Source organism: Polypterus senegalus, chromosome 4 (genome assembly GCF_016835505.1).
Source record: "Polypterus senegalus isolate Bchr_013 chromosome 4, ASM1683550v1, whole genome shotgun sequence".
NCBI lineage: Eukaryota > Metazoa > Chordata > Cladistia > Polypteriformes > Polypteridae > Polypterus > Polypterus senegalus.
The window spans coordinates 206836306-206856775 of NC_053157.1; the positions used below are offsets into that span (position 1 = coordinate 206836306).

Consider the following 20470-nt stretch of genomic DNA (forward strand, 5'->3'; position numbering starts at 1 on the left):
GGATCACCAGTGCACCTAACCTGCACGTCTTTGGACTGTGGGAGGAAACTGGAGCGCCCGGAAGAAACCCACACAAACACGGGGAGAACATGCAAACTCCACACAGGGAGGACCCGGGAAGCGAACCCAGGACTCCTTACTGCGAGGTAACAGCACTACCACTGTGCCACCGTGCCGTCCTGACCCTGTAGTCTCTTAATTAGGCAGGTAAGTGTCCTAATGGCTGAAAATCTGGATGGTTGTCCTCACTTTGTGATCCTGTCAATTAAGCTGCCATAGCTCCAATTGTTTAAATTTGGAAATAAATTATATTTTATATATATTTTAATTTGTACAACACCTTGGGAGAATAAAAAGACACTGTAGTATTTAAAATGCATTTTGGCTAATGTATGTCTGCTTCATCTCAATGTGACTGCTCACTGAACCTTGCATGTTTAATTATTTCAAAATTCATGTTACTTTCTGTATATACACAGAATGAACTGTGATCGGGACAATATTTTGATAGATTTCAGGGACAATATTTTGATAGATTTCAAACGATTTAAATGCTTTAGTGCCTTGCAACAAGGAAACTGGGGTTTGCATGTTCCCCCGATGTGGCTTCCTCACACTGTCCAAAGACGTGCAGGTTAGGTGGAATGGCTAAACTGGGCCGTGTGTGTGTGTGTGTGTGTGTGTGTGTTCACCCTAGATGGCCTGGCCCCTGCCCAGGTGTTGTTCCTGCCTTGCACCCAATACTTGCTGGGATAGACTGTGACCCTGCCAGCCCTGGGTAAGTGGAATTTGGAAGATGGATGGCAGTAACTCTGAATTCGATTCGGAGTGGTGATGATGATCAGGATGCAACTTTGAGGATATAATAACATAACATAATAGAACTTGGCATAGTGGTCACACTCCATAAAATGCTAGAAAGCTGCCAATTTTGAGAAGTCTCATGCCAGTCGAGTTTTGCTTACATATAAAATGACAGCTTCCCATATGAAGAGATGTGTGCAGTTTTTTTAACATATAGATGGTGGTGCAAATAAAAATGTGTAACAACCCTATGCTATTAGTGCCTGCGCGTACCTTTCTAAAAATGGAGAATGATCTGAGAGAAAAATCGTACTTAATCAATTTTAGGTTGAAAAATATCACTAAACGACTACAATAAAGAATACACTGCTGCCTATTTTTGAATGAAAAGACAATTCACCAAAAGGTGCACTAAAGAAGGAACTAGCTCAAGTGTAAACCGAGCTTCAAAGATCCTGCTTCAGTCAACCCTACAAAATGGCAGTCATCAAAGTGAATGACCTTACATTGCACATAAGAATGAGAGGTCTGGAAGCTCTAAGTAGCCATATTGATAAAACAGGACAGCAAATAAAATGCTACAGAAAACAACATGGTGGTCACAAGGTTGACATTTCACATCTGTACGGCTTTGAGCAGGACACTGTATATGGCAGCTGTATGCCACTGCCAGGACTCATCTATGTCAAACTCTGCTTGAATGCTATTTATCACGGAAAATGCCAATTGACTCATTTTGCTAAGCCATGTGGGCAGGCAGACACTGCAGCTTACTGGCCAGAAGGTTCTCAAACATAAAAGCCACAGGTTTCAAACTCCACTGCTCCATATCATGCTCACCTCTTTGTAGCTTTGTGAATTTAACATACGCCATCATAAAGAGAACAGCATGGGGGCTCCCTGGAACAGAGTATAGAAGCAAAAAAAAAAAAGACATTTGGATTCTCACTCTCGTCCACCACATGCATTACATCAGCATTTTAACCATATTTTCTATTTACAGCAGCATATATATCCAAACTCCAAAACTGTCCTTCAGGTTTATACATGCTATGTACAAATAACGTTCATTTTCTAGAAGGTGCTGAAGTTGTGCGATTTCCCAGTAGATTCATTCCTGATAATTTCCCAGTTAACGTAAGTAAGAAAGCAAATGTCTTACAACACTTGCTAGGATGCTGAGAATATGCAGTTCTTTTCATACTGTACAACACAATCCATTTCCTTAGGAAAAGCCTGTGAGAAAATGTCACCATGATGCCACATAAGCAGCACGTGCCACCTCGAATGTGGGATTTCTAAAATGGGGGCAAGTCGTGGAAGATAAAAACAGGTGTCTTCAGGGCTCCATGTACAAAGGTAAACAAAGAGTATCAGAACTTTACAAACGGACAGCCCCTGACCGTTCTTTGGTGCACAGTCATGGTTACCTTTTCTGCTTCGTTCTAATAGAGTGCAAAAACAGCATGCCTATTAACACATCCATACACTTCCCACTTGGGTTCAAAGGGCTTTCTTAGCTTAAAACCAACTCCACTTCCCCTTCCCAAGAAAACGGCAAAAGTATTCTTTGATCCATGGAGGCCCAGAGCTCCTAATCCTCTGGCACAACAAGGTGCAGAGGACCATACAATGGGCCCAAAGAAAGCCCTGCCATTTATGGCTCAGAAGCCAGCTCATCTGGAGCTCAAATCCAAGGATTCTTCAGCCATTACACTGGATCATTGTGAAAGCTGGGCTGTGCAGTGCAAATCGAAGATACTTCCTTGAATTAGAAATTTTGAATCATTCCAAGAGAAAAAAAAAAAAGTACAATAAATTAACATTAAAAAGAGAGAAAATCATTCCAGTGCAAAACCAGAGCCTCAAGTGTGGCTGTCAGTTGTAGCAAGGGCTAAAATTGGGCTTAGGCACAGAATGAGGGGAGAGCTCAAGTCTATCAGAAACCATTATCACTCTCGCAAATAAAAGATTTGGAACCCAAAGACCTCTCTTCATATTGTGCTGCTTTTTCCTTTCCTTTGACATGTCAGAAGAGAAACCCAAAGCATCCATAGACTCCAAATGTGCTGATGTGCTGGCCTAATGGAAAGCTACTTCAATGTATATCGTTTGCTGCCTTGGTGGAACGATTCTAAGCTTCAAGAGAGCATCACAAATCCTTACTTCCTGCAGTTCTAAACAGTCAGGAGAAAAAATCTATAATTTGTAATCCACAAGTAGCAAACAGCAGCATAGCAATAAGAGAGTTTGGAGATGCTTATTTATCTTGCTGCCCCAGACAAAGAATGTCCATCTTAAATTGAGCTTTCTTCACATGAGGACAAAGGAGTGCCGACAAGTTTCATGATCACTGGGGTGTCGCCGTTCTCCTTACTTTCTTCACATATTTCATTAATATTACTGTAAAGGGTATGTCCATTTGCCAAGCCATTCTTTTTAGCTGTGAGGGGAATGCCCTCAGATGCTAGACTTGGGCTGCTGGGTGTGTTAGGAGTAGCCTCATAATGGAGTCCCAGCTTCTCTGGCTCTTTGGGTTTGGTGTCTGTCAATCTGTTGTAAATGCAGATTCCAGCAGCACCAAGCACAACTCCGAGTATGAATAATAAAAACGACACTCCCACGGTGTACTTCCTCTCTGTACCAACAAGTGCCTTGTTCAAAGGGTTCTCAAGATTCACCTCATAGGAGGCCATGTCACAGCCCAGTTTGTTTTCAGCACAGCTACATTTGTACTCCCCCATGCTTTCCTCGGATACTACGATCTCAAGACCGTCAACATGTTGCTTTGGATCAGGAAACTGCTTGGGGTATTTCCAGGTACAGGATGACCAAGTGGATGGGGGTAAACAGGAGAGGATTAGACGAGAACCAAGCGCTGCTTTCATAGACTTTTGAGGCGGAGAACAGATTCCTGAAAGAGAATTTGGAAAAATTCATTAGAATATATTAAGATGCAGACAACGCTAATAAGTTATCAACATGCCAAGCGGTTAGCATCCATTACAGACCCTGTGTCACTATAACTGTACGGTTGGTGCAACAGAGCTGGCACTGAACAGCTGTGTCCTTAGTATGGCTAATCATTCAGACACAGTATAAAAGGCTTATAGCTGTAAATGAGATAGAGCAGTACACACAAAGATGGCAACATGGCACAATCCTAACATCTAAACCCTTGTAATAAAGCACAAAATCAATACAGAGATATCTTCCCTAAGGTAAGATTTCCTTGAATTAGGTCTTAGAAGCTCTGATTTGTTCAAATTACACTGAGGGCAAAAAAAGGCCTTGACCACGCAGAGCTGCTCATCAGTTTCTATTAAGTTGGAAATCGCCACACGCAGGGAGCACAGCACGTAATGCATTACAAACATGCAGCGGCAGTAAGAGAGAAGGCAGCTGCCAATCACAAGACGTATGTGAAGATTCAAATCTGTTGACAGCATATGAGCGGTGCAGAAAAAAACGTCTGAGACGGGGGACGCGAGTGCAGGAGAGTGTGACTAAAAATCAATTTTAGTGCTGAAATGGATAAAAGTTAATATCACAGCCCTATTTGAGTTTTCAGCTGAGTAGACGGATTAAAACATTTACTCTGAACTACCTGGAAATGGCATGAGAACAAGCTGAAAGCCATTTTACCACTGGAATCTACCAATACAAATTATCCTTGTTTTTAAATCCTTGTAGAAGAACTCTGTACTTAGGGGTGAGCTGGGAGAGGAAGCAGGGACGGATATGTGGTTACTACCTTTCCCCTTTCTCAATATTTCTTTACATATACTTGCAGCCATGTGTGAATCAAGCCTTGTAATGTATATAGCATGCACTAACATAAAAAAATAAAAAGTGTCGGATACTGGCACCAGCCAAATTTGAACGATACCATTTGATGCCAAGGCAGCTTCTGTGTCTAAAAGCAGACAATAAGATTTAAATCTTGATAATTAGAGGACAAAAACTAAATTTTCCATAGAAGCAATGTGATTTTTTACTCTTCCATGTTCTTCATAGCAGTGTTTTTCAATGACTGGGTCGCAACCCACTTTTGGGTGGCAGCTGCTGCCAATGCATCGCATGTTGCTATGGTTTATATTAGTAGTGGGTTGCCGCTCTGACGATCGTGCTCCTTTCACAAAGGAGATATAAGGACAGTCTCGACTCACCAAGGTGAAACTCTGATGATCAAACCCAGTTTGCCCCCTTGGTGGGTTGTGGTGACGCTTATATGGGAAAAAGTGGATTGTGAGAATAAGAAGGGTGAGAAACACTGCTTTATAGGATTGTGGGGTGCAAGAGTCTACCCCAGTAAGATCAGAATCAGGAAAAATCATCCATACATACATCTGGACTTGTGTACATAAACACGTGCATTTTTACTAAAATACTGTTAAACAAACCACTTCTTGAAAATACTCTCATGAATGAAAACAAAACGTGATCAGATCTGAATGAGCATTTGATTTGTGGACCCACCTCCCGTCATTATATTTATATTCATAGCAGTGAGCCACAACTGGAGCATCTCTGAATTATTTAGCAGCAGGCTGTGAAACTGCATGGGTGAACTGACCTTCTGGTTGATGACACAGCTCAGATACACACAAGTATGAGGCATATTCTCTTCCTGATAATGTTTTCACTCGCTTTTCTTGAACTTTTAATCTGCAGTTTATGCCTTTTTTTAGTGCACACAATGTTAGGCAATGAATAAACTGTTACTGGGCTGAATTCCTGATGAATGAGGTGGGGAGGCAGGTCTTCAATTTAAATGCTTAGATTGGGGGTCTGAACAAGTTACATTTTCATTAAAAAGACATTAAATTTCTTTCATCTTTCTAGAAGAGGGAATCCTGGATCTAACCACGCTAGGAAAAAAAGAGTCATGGTCCCGATATAAAACTGCATGAAAGAGGATAAGGACATACAAGTCTGTAGCTTGAGAAACAAGCGTCTTAAAGGTCCTTAGGGCTGCTGTCTTAGATACACACCAAATACCAGTGTCATCAGCAACAATGAAATGAAAAGGTTAAAAAGGGCAAACGAACCGATATAGTGCATGGTGGGTTTCTGGGTGGTTTCAACCTTTTCTTTCCAGATATGGCTTTATCTTTAAAACTCTGCCAGCCTCCCGCAGTTGTACTTTCACTATCACAGATGTCATTGGAATTTGGCCAGTCACTTCCCTACTAAATAATATGACAGGAAATAACAACTGAAGAGCAGGCTTTAAAACTTAAATTTCCTTGACGACTAAAAGCTGTGCTCATATTTTATGAAATCAGTAGGTTGATCCATTTCAGCAAACCATGTTAGTTAGTTTGATCCATTTTCCATTCACACTTTCCAACTGTATAATACACTTTTAAGCCAGTTTGACGGGGTTATACCAAAGGCAGCTGAATGCGAATGATCATACAGAATATGGATATTCTATTTGGAATAACTCTAAAGAGGTAAAATCGAAGTTCATAAGGCCTCTAACGACACAGTAAAAATAGATAAACTAGGTGCTGCTGTCAAATATTATAACGCTGTCATTATTCATTTATTAATGTCTACAAACAGAGAGAAAATATTCTGACACTGATGGAACCACAATTGAAATTGCCTTTTGGTAGTGACACGTGCATAACCGAAAAAACGATGCACATAAATTCAATGCTGTTTCTGCCTCTCTTTCATTGGTATTCTTTAATAAACTTCTTGTTACCTAGAGTGTGCATTCCCTGCGTACAATAAAAATGATCCTGGACTGTGATTTGAAAAAGAAATGATCCAAACTCCCCGCTTTAACTTTGCCGAATCTAAAGATCTCTCTTTTTCTCTCTTAACAGCTTTTAAATTACCAATAATTTCCAGCAGTTATTGGTACAAACAGCAGCGTTCTCTTTGGTGATCATTTCACACCTAAGGCTATTTATAGGGGAAACATTTTGCAAAAATAATACGGAAACAAATCCTAGCAAAATATCACCACTTCACAAGATAAGAGCGTTATGACGTGTCTAACAGGGATCCATATCATATTATTTCACTGAAAGAAGAACGAATACTTAAATGGAAGCAAAATAAATAATTTAAATGACACTTTGATGAAATTGCCACATCAAAGCTGTCATTTTTTGATTTGATATACATGTCAGTTTAATTGAAGTTGACAAAAGTATGTGAACAAAGAATGTGAACATAAATCCAGATCTAGTCTGTGCAGACTCTCAGAAATGGCAGACTAGTGACAAAGAGTACATGTGTAGGACAGGAGAGAGAAAGAAGGGTGTTTTGTCTGGGACTGTAAATGTTCTTATTTATGATTATGTGTTGTTAATACTTATTCAGTACAAATATTTAACAGACACACAACTAAAATTTCTACACAAAAAAACTAATTAAGGAGAAACTTTGGTGAGAATGTCAGACAAAATCACCTTCTCTAATACTTCAGAGCCGTAGCTAAAAGATTCAAACACTCTCTACTGTATTAGTCTAGCGAAACCGAGTATTTTCTAAATAGATAGTCTAGGGAGAAAGAAAAAAATACCTTCTTCAGCAGGACATAAACCTGTAGCATTTCCAACATTGACATCTTGGAGAAGCCTTAAGAGAAGAATTGAAGTTGAAATAGAGAAAACAAGATAAAAAATGTGAATTATTGCAAACAATACAATGTTTATTAAAATGTACAATATATAGTGGTTAGTTTTAAAGACATGTCCACTGACATAGAAAACATACTGTGAAGTTCACACACAGTGGATAGAGTTAACATTGTAGAAAACTGTCACTGGAAGGTAATACATTAGTTAGAAAAAAGTTATACTGAAAACTTCTTTTACATAATGTTCAAACTCACTATTCTGAACTGTGAATTTAAAAATCTATTTAGATTATCTATTATCAAATTAACAGAAAGAATTCTTAAGGAAAAGATTGAGCAACAAGCAGCCAGAACGGGAGTGTTAGTCAACAGTCAGCCTTTGTTCAGAAGAGGGAGGTGTTTTACTAACATGCTGGAATTCTATGAGGAAGCAGCAGCAAAAGGATATGATCAAAGTGGAGCTTATGATATTATTTATCTGCACTTTCAGAAAGCATTTGATGAGGTGCCACATGAGAGGTTGGGCATCAAGTTAAAAGAAGTGGGAGTTCAGAGTGATGTTTGTAGATGGGTGCAGAATTGGCTCAGACACAGGAAGCAGAGGGTGATGGTGCCAGGAACCTCATCAGAACTGGCCGATGTTAAGAGTGGTGTTCCACAGGGGTCAGTGCTAGGGCCGCTGCTATTTTTAATATATATAAATGATTTAGAAAGGAATTTAAGTAACAAGCTGGTTAAGTTTGCAGATGATATCAAGCTAAGCAGATTGGCAGATAATCTCAAATCAATTTGAGTCATTACAGAGAGACTTGGATAGCATACAGGCTTGGGCAGATTTGTGGCAGTTGAAATTTAATGTACATAAATGTGAAGTAAAAATGTTAGGTTTGAATACGCAATGGGAGGTATTAACAACAAAAGTACACCCTATGAGAAGGATTTAGGAGTCAGGAGTAAGCTTTACACTAATAAATGTTCAGAAGTCATTAAAAAGGAAAACAGACTGTCAGGTTATATAGCGCCCTGATGTGTGGAGTCCAAGTCACAGGAGGTTCTGCTCAACCTTCATAATGCACTGGTGAGGCCTCATCTGGAGTACTGTGTGCAGTTTTGGTCTCCAGGGTACAAAAAGGACATAGCAGCACTAGAAAAGGTCCAGAGAAGAGCGACTAGGCTGATTCCTGGGCTACAGGGGGTGAATTATGAGGAAAGATTAAAAGAGCTGAGCCTTTACAGTTTAAACAAAAGAAGAATATGAGGAAACATGACTGAAATGTTTAAAATTATGAAAGGAGTTTTTCTTCACACAAAGAGCAATAAACATGTGGAATAAGTTACCAAGTAGTAAGGTAGACAATAGGACTTTAGAGACTTTCAAAATAAGACTTAATGTTGTTGAATTAACTGGATAAGATTGGTTATCTATTTTGAGCTGAAGAGCCTGTTCTTGTTTCTAATGTTCTAAAATATCTATGTAAATATTTAATATCTCTTGCCCTGTGTGTGCCTTCACTTTATATAAAATAAAGTACAGACAGACAGACAGATACAAAAGGCACTATATTATAGACAGACAGACAGACAGATAGATAGATAGATAGATAGAGATAGCCAAATTAAAAGGACTGACTTAACAAAGATGTTATACTGTGTTTTGTAAGTATTCTACCATGAAATCTAACTGGGATTAATCCACCAGAAATCAGGATCACTTCATCTTTTATTTTTTTTTTTACAAAAAACCTATTGAACTATTAAATTATGAAAAAATAACTATTAGTTTCACATGGAAAGAGAGGCCTTTAAGTTTGGGATGCATGCAGCATAGAAAAAAAGAGAAATAGCGAGAGGGTAGAAGTGCACAAGACGTCTCCATACCCAATAAAACTGACAAGATAAAAAACCTCAGTGTACAAAAGAAACTTTTTAAGCAGTTATGCCCCAAGACTTATCCAAATCATGACTTGTATCTGTGCATTAAGTATCTTTCAATAAGAATCATTTCCTATGTTGGCTAGTATTGTTTTTACTGTGTTTTATTCATTTTGCTTTATTGCAAAAGCAAGTTTAGATTGTTTGGTGCTCTAAGCACACCTTGGGCCCACCAATGTGGGTGACTGCAGAGGCCCACAGGGCCCACAGTAGCTGAGAAGACAACAGTAGCAGTGTGGAGAGCAGAGGCCTGCTTTGTTGAGTGACGCTCAGGTCTGAAAGCATTTGTTTGGTCTGTTTTTGTCAGGCTAGTAAGACTCTTTGCTTGAGGCAGATGTACACGTGTAGGTATGCCATACACATGGGATGCTACATGGAACTCTCAGTTTGCTTAAGGTCCTTGTGGAAATGTGGATAGAGCTGTACAGATAGGGCATTATAAAGAAGTCTCATTTGACTTAAAGCAGCTGTCCATGTGAAGGTAAAGCTGTACACATGTGGTGCTATAAAGCAGCAATACAAAGCATTCAAACACACATAACAGGTAACTAACTATGTATCGTGGGTGAACCAAAATAACAAACAGAGGAACTCCCACAATAATCCACAAGTATAATACAGGTACTTACCCCGCATCACGCTGAAACCACACACACTCTTTCTGATTGGTATTCCAACCACAGTTTGGGTCCCGAGAAAGAACACACTCATAGCAGCTTCTGTGCCGGCTGCAGTTGGCCAGTGGCAGCTTTACCACTTCACTGGGAGACCCAAGAAAGACAAAGTCCTACAACAGAGGGGCATACATTTATTTTCTACAATCGTATAAAAAAAAAAAAAAAGCTAAATGTAAAACATCATTACTTACATTTTCACAATATTACCTCAACCAAAAAAATATCAAAAAGCCTACTTTTAAATGATGTCCCATTATTGCAGTAAGAAGGATATTTATTCTACTGAAACATCAAGCTTTGTCTCAGTAAAGGCAATCAAAAAATGTGTAAGGGTAGAAGTCAGAATGACATATGCACTGAAGTACTTCCTCCATATTGATTTGACATTCACTGTAATTGCATCATGTTTTAGTAAACTGAATTACTGCATAATTGCACTTATAAAAAGGAGCCATGAAACTGGACAAGCAAAGCTACATTTGTGAAATGAACTGGCTACTTGTGTCTTGAGACCTAATGCAAACCTAATAGTCCTTTACCACTGTTAAATGTCGGCTTTGGGACATTGACGTTAAATTAAAGCAAACTAACAAACAAGGACATGGACATGCCAATGTGTTACATCTGGTAAAGAATGAAAGAAACAAGCACTGGACTGTTAACTGGAGTTTCTGTTTTCCTCACCTTCTCCATTAACTAGTCATATGTCAAGTAAAATGTTATAAGGATTTTATACTACAGTGGTCTGTTTCTGTTTATTTTTTAAAGTTCACTGAATGATGTTTTGTGAAGTTTGAGCTTTGTGTTCACTTATTTGATTTATTATCATCATATTAATTTTAAATATGTGTAAGCATTCAGAAACTGAATTCAGCAAAGGTTCCATACAAGTTCTTGAATTGAACGTGGCTGCTTCTTCTCATTTAAGATGTCCTGTACCTGATATAGCTGGATGTTTTGGATTGGCTGTTCTGTCGAGAACAATGTTGTTTTATCAATCATCAGTGCTTCGTTTTCATTACTGGTATGTTTGTAAACAGCTTTATGGAGCTCCCCTCGGTCTGTGAAAAAACAAGCAGGAAAATTTGGAGAAATGAATCACTAAATGAATTAGGGAAGGGAAGAAAAGACATTACAGAGTCTGAAGCCAACCTACAATGTGTCGTATCAGTCTGGGGAATACAAATTAGCATCATAAGTAACATGCAGTGTGAAATCTTTACTGCACTGATTAGCTGTATTACGTGTTAATTACCGGAGGTGCAATAATATGAATAAACCAAATTTTTGACTGATACCACTGGAAACCTAAATAATGTAACACATGAAATAAAAGTGAAAATAGACAGTTCACAGTGATCTGTGACATACAGCACCAAGACGGAGAGAAACAAAACAATTTCATCCTATTAACCAGGAGTTCCATCAACTACAGCAGGACGACTCTCATAAATAAACTGCTTGAAGGGAATGCCAGGAGCCACAAACATACCTGACAATCAGGGATTTGTTTTTGCTAGGCAGGAAAGCTGGTTAGGGACATCTCCTTAGACCTTCTGGATATATAACTGGCATGGGCTATAATGACAGGACGGTCAAGCAGTGGGGACTGCTGCATTTATTTCTGAAAACACTTGTCCTTCAGCTGTCTGTCTGTCTGTCTGTCTGTCTGTTTAAAAGACTACTCCATCCAAGAATTGTATTTTTTTCCTATGTCACTTACCCCATTGTAGTTTGTAGTGATGGTTCATGTTTCATGCAGAACAGGGATAACAAAACAGGGGTCCATGGTAGAAAATGCTTGACAACAATAAACAATATTTAAAAAAATAAGAAAAAAATGTAATGTTACTCATGTCTCATAATCCACATGACAAGTCATTGAGTCGTATGCTAACAATAATTAATTGTGAAGTTAAATAAACCACTTCTGGAAAACAATTGGGTGGATGAAAACGGAACACGCTCAGATGCGCTTGCGCATTTCAGTTGAAAACCTGCCATCCAACCTCATTCATTGGTCACGAGTCCAGCCCAGTAACAGCTTATTCAATGGCATATACTGTGCTTCATGTGATATCAACAAAAAGTACCCGTAAAACTAAGGATGAAAAGTTAAAGAAAAGCGAGCAAAAATGTTATCAGGACAAGAATAGGCCTTATTGTGATAGTCACTTATACCACCTTGGTGGACTTGTCCAAGTTACCCGAGATGCTTCAACAAGCAGGAGGCCAATTCACCCGTGTAGTTTCAGGGACCACCATTAAATAATCCAGAGGTCCTCCAGTTGTGGATCACCACTAAGAATAGGAATTCAACGATGAGCAGCAGGCCTACAATTCAAACGCTCGTCTGAGCACACTTCATTCTCATTTATGAGAGTGCTTTCCGGAGGTGGTTTATTTAGCAATATTTGCTTAAAAAATGACATGTGCATGGTGTGAGCTGAGCGCATGACTAAACGAGTAGACATGTGGATTATTTGACACAAGTAACATTTTCATATTGCTTTCTGTTGCCCAGAGTCTACTCTATCAGAAACTTTTTTTATCTCCATTCTGCATGTAAATATGACTTTTTTTTTCCTCCCCCATCGCTACAACCTACATAGGGTAAGCAACATATAAAAAATATCATTTTTGGTGGAGTATTCCTTTAACACATCGATCACACATTTAACACAAATCTTATGAGCATGTTAAACTATTAATAACCTTTTGAATATTTCAAAACATATTGATACATAGGACATAGTGTATCTAATCTGATCTAATTCCAATGTAGTAAATTATTTCTTACTTATTTGTAACGTCCTTACTACAAAGGAACTAATTAGAGCAATGAAATATACATTCAACATTACTGGTATGATGGAAGTCTCTCTTCTAAGAGCTTATACACTAAGTTGTAAAATGTTTCTAGGGAACTTAAAATGAAAGCACTTGTTTTTTCCATATAAAAGACTTCAGATGAACATAATGTGCTGCTGCAATGCTCCATTGACCACATGAACAATGTCCACTTAGTGTGCTCTTTCTCAACATGTTTCATTTGTTTTTCTGTGGCGGTGTCCTTTTTGACTGTTGTGTAGTTACCATCTTAATAGGTTATGCTGGATTTGCTGAAATGCATATGTCTCATGCTAAGCAGCAAACTGACAAGAGGTCAATATGCGACCCACCTGCCCCCATTCCCTCATCCATTTGCATCCCACATACAAAGGTTTATATTCTGTATAGTCACACACATTGAATGCAAATGCACTTGTTAACTGACAATACAAATCACAATACAAATAAATCTGAAGAATTAAACTCATAGACTTTCTGAGGCTTTACCCCACAGGTGTATATGGCAATAACCAATAAGCGTAGGTGGCAATACGCAAAAACGAATTTCCATAACCTATAGAGCAGGGGCTCTTAATCTGGGTATCCATACCCCTTGGGGCATGGGACTCGATCTCTGGGTAATGGTGTTTATTTTATTTAATGTATTTATTTATACTTGGGTAGTACGTGAAGGGAATGCGATAGAATCTTCGAGAACATTTGACATTTCCTGCAAATGCTTGTATTTAATTTTACACTTGTGTATTTACTACAACTTTTAATTTTAATTTCATGTTCTCTTCTTAGCTATCCATATCTAAAGTACAGTAAGTTCAAGTTGTTGGCATATTTGGAAATCATACTGGCAACTAATATAAGGAATAGTGATGATTATTTCGACAGTCAAGTAAAGGGGGTATGGGACCATATTGGACAATCCATTGGTGGTCTGGAGTCATCTAAAGGTTAAGAACCCCAGCTATAGAGGCTTCTGTTGGATCTAATTACCTAGGAAGTTTAAAGTCTACAGCATCAAGAACCTCAACAGTTAGCAAAAAGGACAAGAACAAGAAACAAATACCACAATGCATGACATTTAAAGATCAGCAAAAACAAAGGTCCATCCATTACTCATCCGTTTACATCACTGAAAAACACGTTCTGTACCACAAAACTAAGAGGTCCATTACCTGTCCCAAGCAGCAAAATGGAAAATGAATCTTTGCCGGCATGGGAGATGTTCACTGCAATCTTTGTGTACTTTGTGCCTCTCTTGACTAGTATGGCCTGGGAGAGCACAGGCTGCTCCATCAAAGGGTGGTCTCGCACAAATGTCAGCACTCTGTCGGGGAGAGTCAGAGAGCTGGTGTACCCTTGTGCCCTTATTGCTGATGTGATACACTGAGAAGAAAGAACAAGTTAAATTGCAAAATATATAATAAAATGTGTTAGAATATACTGTTGAAAAATGGGATATGCATATAACGGTAGACAACACTTATTTTTCAGAAACAGAAGACGACAGCTTTGATTATTTGGTTGTTGCTCATAATGAGTTGGGGTAAAATCAGTCTCAGTCAACAACAAATAGCAAAGACATCTTTAACAGCAGCCTACGACTTAAAAAGAAAACAACACAGTAAGCCCCAAAACAGTTCTTCTGTTACTTTACACTTGAGACTAATCACCTGAGAGCTGTTTAGCATTAGGTGGGGACATTTAATTTATATGCTATCATTATAGCATCAACTAGGGCCTCTGACAACACCTTAAACATGTTTTGCATCTGCTGTATGGATTTTAATTCATTTGTATTTTTTTCAAAACATTTGTTTTCAAAGAGACCAAAAATGTGGCAATATTTTCAACATGCTTTTCCTTTTATATGCTCAGAAGACACGATGAAGCAGCGTCTTTAACTTTAGGCTTATAAGACAGTAAATTAGATGAACAAGTTCATCACTTTTATATAACCTGCAAAGATAAATCATGAGCTCATATTCCATCCATTTTCCAACCCGTTGAATCCGAACAGGGTCATGGGGGTCTGCTGGAGCCAATCCCAGCCAACACAGGGCGCCAACCCACTGCAGGACACACACACCAAGCACACACCAGGGACAATTTTAGAATCGCCAATGCACCTAACCTGCATGTCTTTGGACTGTGGGAGGAAACCGGAGTACCCGGAGGAAACCCACGCAGACACGGAGAGAACATGCAAACTCCACGCAGGGAGGACCCGGGAAGCGAACCCGGGTCTCCTAACTGCGAGGCGAGCTCATATTTTATTGCTAAATTTCAAACGGCATAAAATGAAAAATGACCACAATTAGAAATTAATGTAACAACCATAATTATTTCAATGTGGTATGGATTTCTTTTGTGAGTTGGGATAGATTAAGTAGGAATCAGTAAAAGGCACAAAACATTAAAAAGGTGAAAAAAATCTACAACATTGCCATAAATACTTCATAACAATGTCTATTATAAAAGAGGAGTGAACATCGGACAGAGATGAATGTATGTAGAAAAGGGAGTTACTTCAAAAGTGAGATTCTAAACAAGTAGTGGTAATAGGAAAAGACGAACAAAAAGATATATGACAACATCAAAGAAATCAAGTAATTTCTGACAACACCTGACTCACTTTTTATTGAAAAGATAATGACAAAATAAAGTAAGAGGTGTTGTCACCTGAGTATACATTTAGCACTTGGTGAGGACTAGGTGGGACCTGGACTCAAAATAAGGTCATTGTTCCTCCTGTGTGTTGTGAAAGGCAGCTAAACAATGCTAACGCCAGGAAGAACATCCAGCTCTAAAAATTCTTGTACCAATATGGGGAGTTACTAGCCAACCCTGGTGAATCCAGAAAATGGCTGTTAACCCAGCAGAGAAGGAGAGAAGCTGAGGACTACATGATTGTAAGATGTGTCCTGATATGTAAAACCACATAACCTGGGCCATTTTGTGGTATAAATAACCACCTGAAGTCCCCCATTCAGTGGAGGAACCGCAAACACATAGAAATGGAGCTGAAGTGGGATGGTGAGCTTCAAAAATACCAGAAATAGCCTTGTATGAAACTTAAAAATGGTATTCCTTCTTTTTTTCTTATTGCTTACCGCTCCAGGTCGGGGACTCGGTGGAGGCTCCAAGCTTGGTGAATTTTCATAGTCAGACTTTACTCTTTTGTAATCACCATTAAAGGCATGGCTAATGTCCTTGATAGTATAGACACAGATGGCAGAGACCTCTTCTCGTTCCCTAAAAAAGATGAGTCAAAGCCAAGTTACTGGGGGGGAAAAAGTGAATGACAACTTATCTTATCAAGGTTCTGTCACAGTTTACATGATTTTCTCAGTAATTTTTGAGTCGCAGACTTCATTTACATAACCGTAGTGAGTCAGAGGCAGTCGTGTAGCATGGTATACCCAGTGACTTGGTCTAACTAGTCTGCGACTTACCGTTGCTCTGTTTTGTCTTAAATCTTGGGGATGGGCTTGTGCACATAGCAGCTGACATCTAAAGAGCACTTAGTTGTAAAAACCATGCATATAATGTAGTGACCAGGAATAAGGAACATGAGTGTTTTGGTCTTGAAAAACAAGACAGACTCATCTGTCTGATGCCTCATGTTTTACAATTTACCATACCTGAAAAGAATTTGCGGGCTACCAGCTCAATCAGGCAGCACATTGTTCACCGTCAGAAAAAAATGAGTAAGCCTGCGATACTTTGCAGATGTAAATGTGTGCTGGTAAGCCATTACACAGTTATCTAATTTGATATACTCTGTGATTTCTAGTTGTATAATATGACATAGTCAGGTAATGAAATCATCAACCACAGTTATCATGTGTGAGAACCTCTACAACTAGAAGTCACATAATGTGACATCAGCGTCAAGCTACAGACTACTTAAAAAAAGTATACATATTCTGTTTAAAACTCATAAATGTTCCAGTCATTATGAATGGACGGCAGTCCTCACTGACCGCTATTGTGTACGGCTGCAACCTGTATAATATCACCTTTAAAAACCCACCAAAAAAATAACAGACAACCAAAGGAAAAAAAGAGACATTAGGAAAGCAGAGTCTGCTAAAACTACCCATGACAGAAGTCATTACACAATTTTTTCTCTATTCCAGGTGAGCTCGTCAGACTTAACATTTTATTCCCTCAGGTAAAGTGATTGGCACAGACTCCTCTGAAAGAACATTCATCCATCAACTTTCTAAATACTCTTTTTTTCACAATAGGGTCAATCTCAAAAACATCAAGTCCAAAACATGGAGGGGTTGCTAGTCCAGTCCACCACACAAGCCAACAACCTTTATTTTATATACCACCTTTCTATTGTGAGCCCCATTTCAAGGGACTTGATGCGTAAACAACTGTGCTGTATACTGTATGTGTGCAGGTATAGTTATGCAATTATACCAGTTTATTTACTGGCTTATGGGCCCACCGTGACTGAACCCAGGTGGTTAAAATCAAACACCACATCAAGTTTACATACTGTGGTTACTGTGCCCTTGCATCTGTTTAAATATGTTTACTCATTTGAGACCACCAAAAAACAAATCTTCTCCCAGTCAGGTGCAGGTAATGGAATAGTGGGGCTCATTCAGACTCTGATAACAAGTCAAGTCAAGTCAGGTTGGGGAGCATGCACTGGTACAGTGCGTTGCCACACCTACCACACAACGAAACAACTTGGGATCCCGGTTGGCAACCCCCTAGGCAGAAAAGTGGTCTAGTTCCACCCTCCGGAAATGACCCTCTATCTGCCGTAGCCAGGTGTTACGTGAGTGACCCCTTGGCCTGGTCCAGCCACTCGGGTCCCTAACAATGAGGATCTTATGAGCTGGATCACCCTTGGGGAAACGCACCACATGACCGTAGTGCCGTAACTGACGCTCCCTTACAATGCAGGTAATGTGCCTCATTCAGGACTCCATGAGCAACCGCTCATTCAACACAAAGTCAAACCAACTCTATCCAATGATTTTCCGGAGAGACACAGTACCAAAGGAATCCAGTCTTCATCTCATGTCACTGGATAGCGTCCCATGTCTCGCAACCATATAGCAAGACAGGAAGCAGCAGGACTTTAAAGACTTGGACCTTCGTCCTTTTGCATAGATATCAGGTTGGCCACACACCCCTTTCCAGCGACCTCATGACCCCCCCATGCTCTCCCAATCCGTCTACTGACATCATAGAAACAGTTACCAGAGACATGAACGTCATAGCCAAGGCAGTGACAATACACTCTGATAACACTAATTGTAAATTTTTAAAAATTTATTTTTTACAGTCAATTGTAGTCAAAAGCCCCTTTCACACATGCAGGTTGTATGAGGATACTCTGTTTATTGCTATTAAAAGCAATAAAAGGATTTCTTCCAGGCTCACCAAAATGATGGTGTAAGTTTATGTATGTGTTAAGTTGTTTACTGTAAGCTTCTAGCTTTCCTAGTAACTTTCCTCACTCTATAGGATAATGAACTGCTTTTTAGTGGTAGTTTCACATCTATGTTTATGTAAGATTAGGTTTGTATATGTCTAGCTATAGTGGCTTAAGTAGAACACAGTTCTCTTGCCATTCTTCAACAGATCTAAAAGAAAAAACAAAACACACTCACGCACATCACAGCAGATCTCAATGAGAGTGAACCAATCAAAAACACTTCTGGTTTGCCATATACCAGTCCAAGACAAGTCTGAACACATATACACTAAATACACTTAAATAGGAAGCGTGCTGGGTTTCTGTATAATAACGTGAATAATGTCCTTGATTTTCTTACCATTGAGAAGAGAAGATTCCATAGAACTGGGTGCTTTGCCAGTTGTCTGGGTCAATCCGTAATGTGTACACATCACGAAGAATATTGAATCGACCCCCAGTCTCAGGATCCTCGCAAGCGAGCTGTGCTTTCAAGAATGTGGTCCAGCGTTTCTGCAGGGTCTTCTGGCCTCCAATGTCACCCTAGAAGCAGAGAATTAGGTAAGTTACCACCAAGTAAAATAAGGAACAGTACCAGTGCAGCCACTGCAAAGCTTCAAGGTATTTTTTGCGTACATCACAAAAAAAACTAAACTGACCAACACATAGATCTGTGTGATGTTCTGTGGCTTGTTTAAAGAGTCATGCTGTTGCCTAACTTGCTCTTCGTCATATCAGTGGCTAGTTCAAGTTTTGAGTTCTAGATGCCCAGCCTACTGTCATCATTGGTTATGAGAAAATATTCTGGACTGCCAATAAAAACACAAATCATTGCTGCTGAACTTCAAGCTTGTACAGCCAGAAAATCTTTAAAGGACTACTGGATCTTTGTCCTTTCGTTGAAACCAAACAATAATCTCTACCCATGTGTTAAAAATCCACCATGTAGGTAATTTGAGAAACTTGAACTGCGAGTCTCAATGTAGTGAAATGGCTAAAAATTATGTCATAAATGAAGTATATGAATACTTGTGCATGTGTGTAACTAATGTTTATCTCACAGTCTGACTGACACTAATGCATTAAAATGTTGTGAGAAGGCTGGCTTCCATACTTGCAATCTTGATGCAAAGATGCGTTCCAGTTTCCCTGTAAATGTGACATGGATGTAATGCATAGAGAAGGCAGGCTGTGGATTAAATGTAGCTATGCAACAAGTTCACTAACCCAGCACAGTGTACCTTCTACCTCATTAGAAGAGATCTATGGATGACTACAATCACATACCCGAGGACATCAGTGGCATTTAAAACTGAAGCCAGGAAGCACTCCTGTGCACAGAGGGCTGTGAGACTTTGGAACAAATTACCAAGGCGTGTAGGTGAAGCAGAAACCTTGACAACCTTTAAGAAGAATCAGGAGGAGATATTGGGAGAGTTTGGCTATTTGCTAAACAAATGGGGATGATGGACTGAATGGTCTCCTCTCATTTGTCAAATTTCTTATGTATTCTTATGTATGTACAATCTTCAGGTTATATATATATATATATATATATATATATATATATATATATATATATCAATAAAGCAAGGCTGCATCTGGCAGGGGATCGATTAGATAAGAAATCTAAACTTCTTTTTTCCATATACGTTTGGACCTGTTGTTGAGTGTTTACATTTTTTTTGTCCTATCCTGTACTTCTCCTGGACGTTAGTTGGCACATTTCCAACACCATCACTGACTCTCAAGTTAAAACCACCATATTCTTCCTTTACCAATTTGGAACATGCTCTTGCTACATGCCATTAGACTACTAAACATTTCCTGCTGTCAATTTTTAATTTATATACTTTATTTTCCTCATATGGCAACAATACACGATGCTTCATTGAGAAGAAGACAGCACTTTAATGAAGAAAAAACAAAGATTCAGCTGGTCAGAATTTACCTTAAATAATCTTTAGTTTATTTTGGACAATGTTTTGTTCTATGAAAATGAATATAATTTATAGTTTTTGTTATTTTCATTTCTTTCTTGATGAGACCACTTTGCATTCCAGGAATACTTTTGCTATGGCACTGCAGTCACTGTGCATGTGTTAGCTAATGACTTATCTATTTAAAAGCGGGGGATTGGTAGAAATTAGCCATCTGCACTTT

General features: G+C 39.0%; 1 protein-coding gene across 1 annotated transcript in view; it reads right to left on the reverse strand.

Annotated features, from left to right (window-relative positions):
• Positions 1–516: 516 nt before the first annotated feature.
• sema4f (sema domain, immunoglobulin domain (Ig), transmembrane domain (TM) and short cytoplasmic domain, (semaphorin) 4F) overlaps positions 517–20470 on the reverse strand; it is a 128686-nt gene continuing 108732 nt past the window's right edge. The window contains exons 8-14 of the mRNA XM_039751897.1: positions 18669–18850; positions 15975–16116; positions 14037–14247; positions 10954–11075; positions 9967–10124; positions 7349–7404; positions 517–3718 (exon numbers count right to left, since the gene is read on the reverse strand). Coding sequence (XP_039607831.1) covers positions 3102–3718; positions 7349–7404; positions 9967–10124; positions 10954–11075; positions 14037–14247; positions 15975–16116; positions 18669–18850 — 1488 coding nt within the window. The 3' untranslated portion in view covers positions 517–3101. The remainder of the gene's footprint in view (positions 3719–7348; positions 7405–9966; positions 10125–10953; positions 11076–14036; positions 14248–15974; positions 16117–18668; positions 18851–20470) is intronic.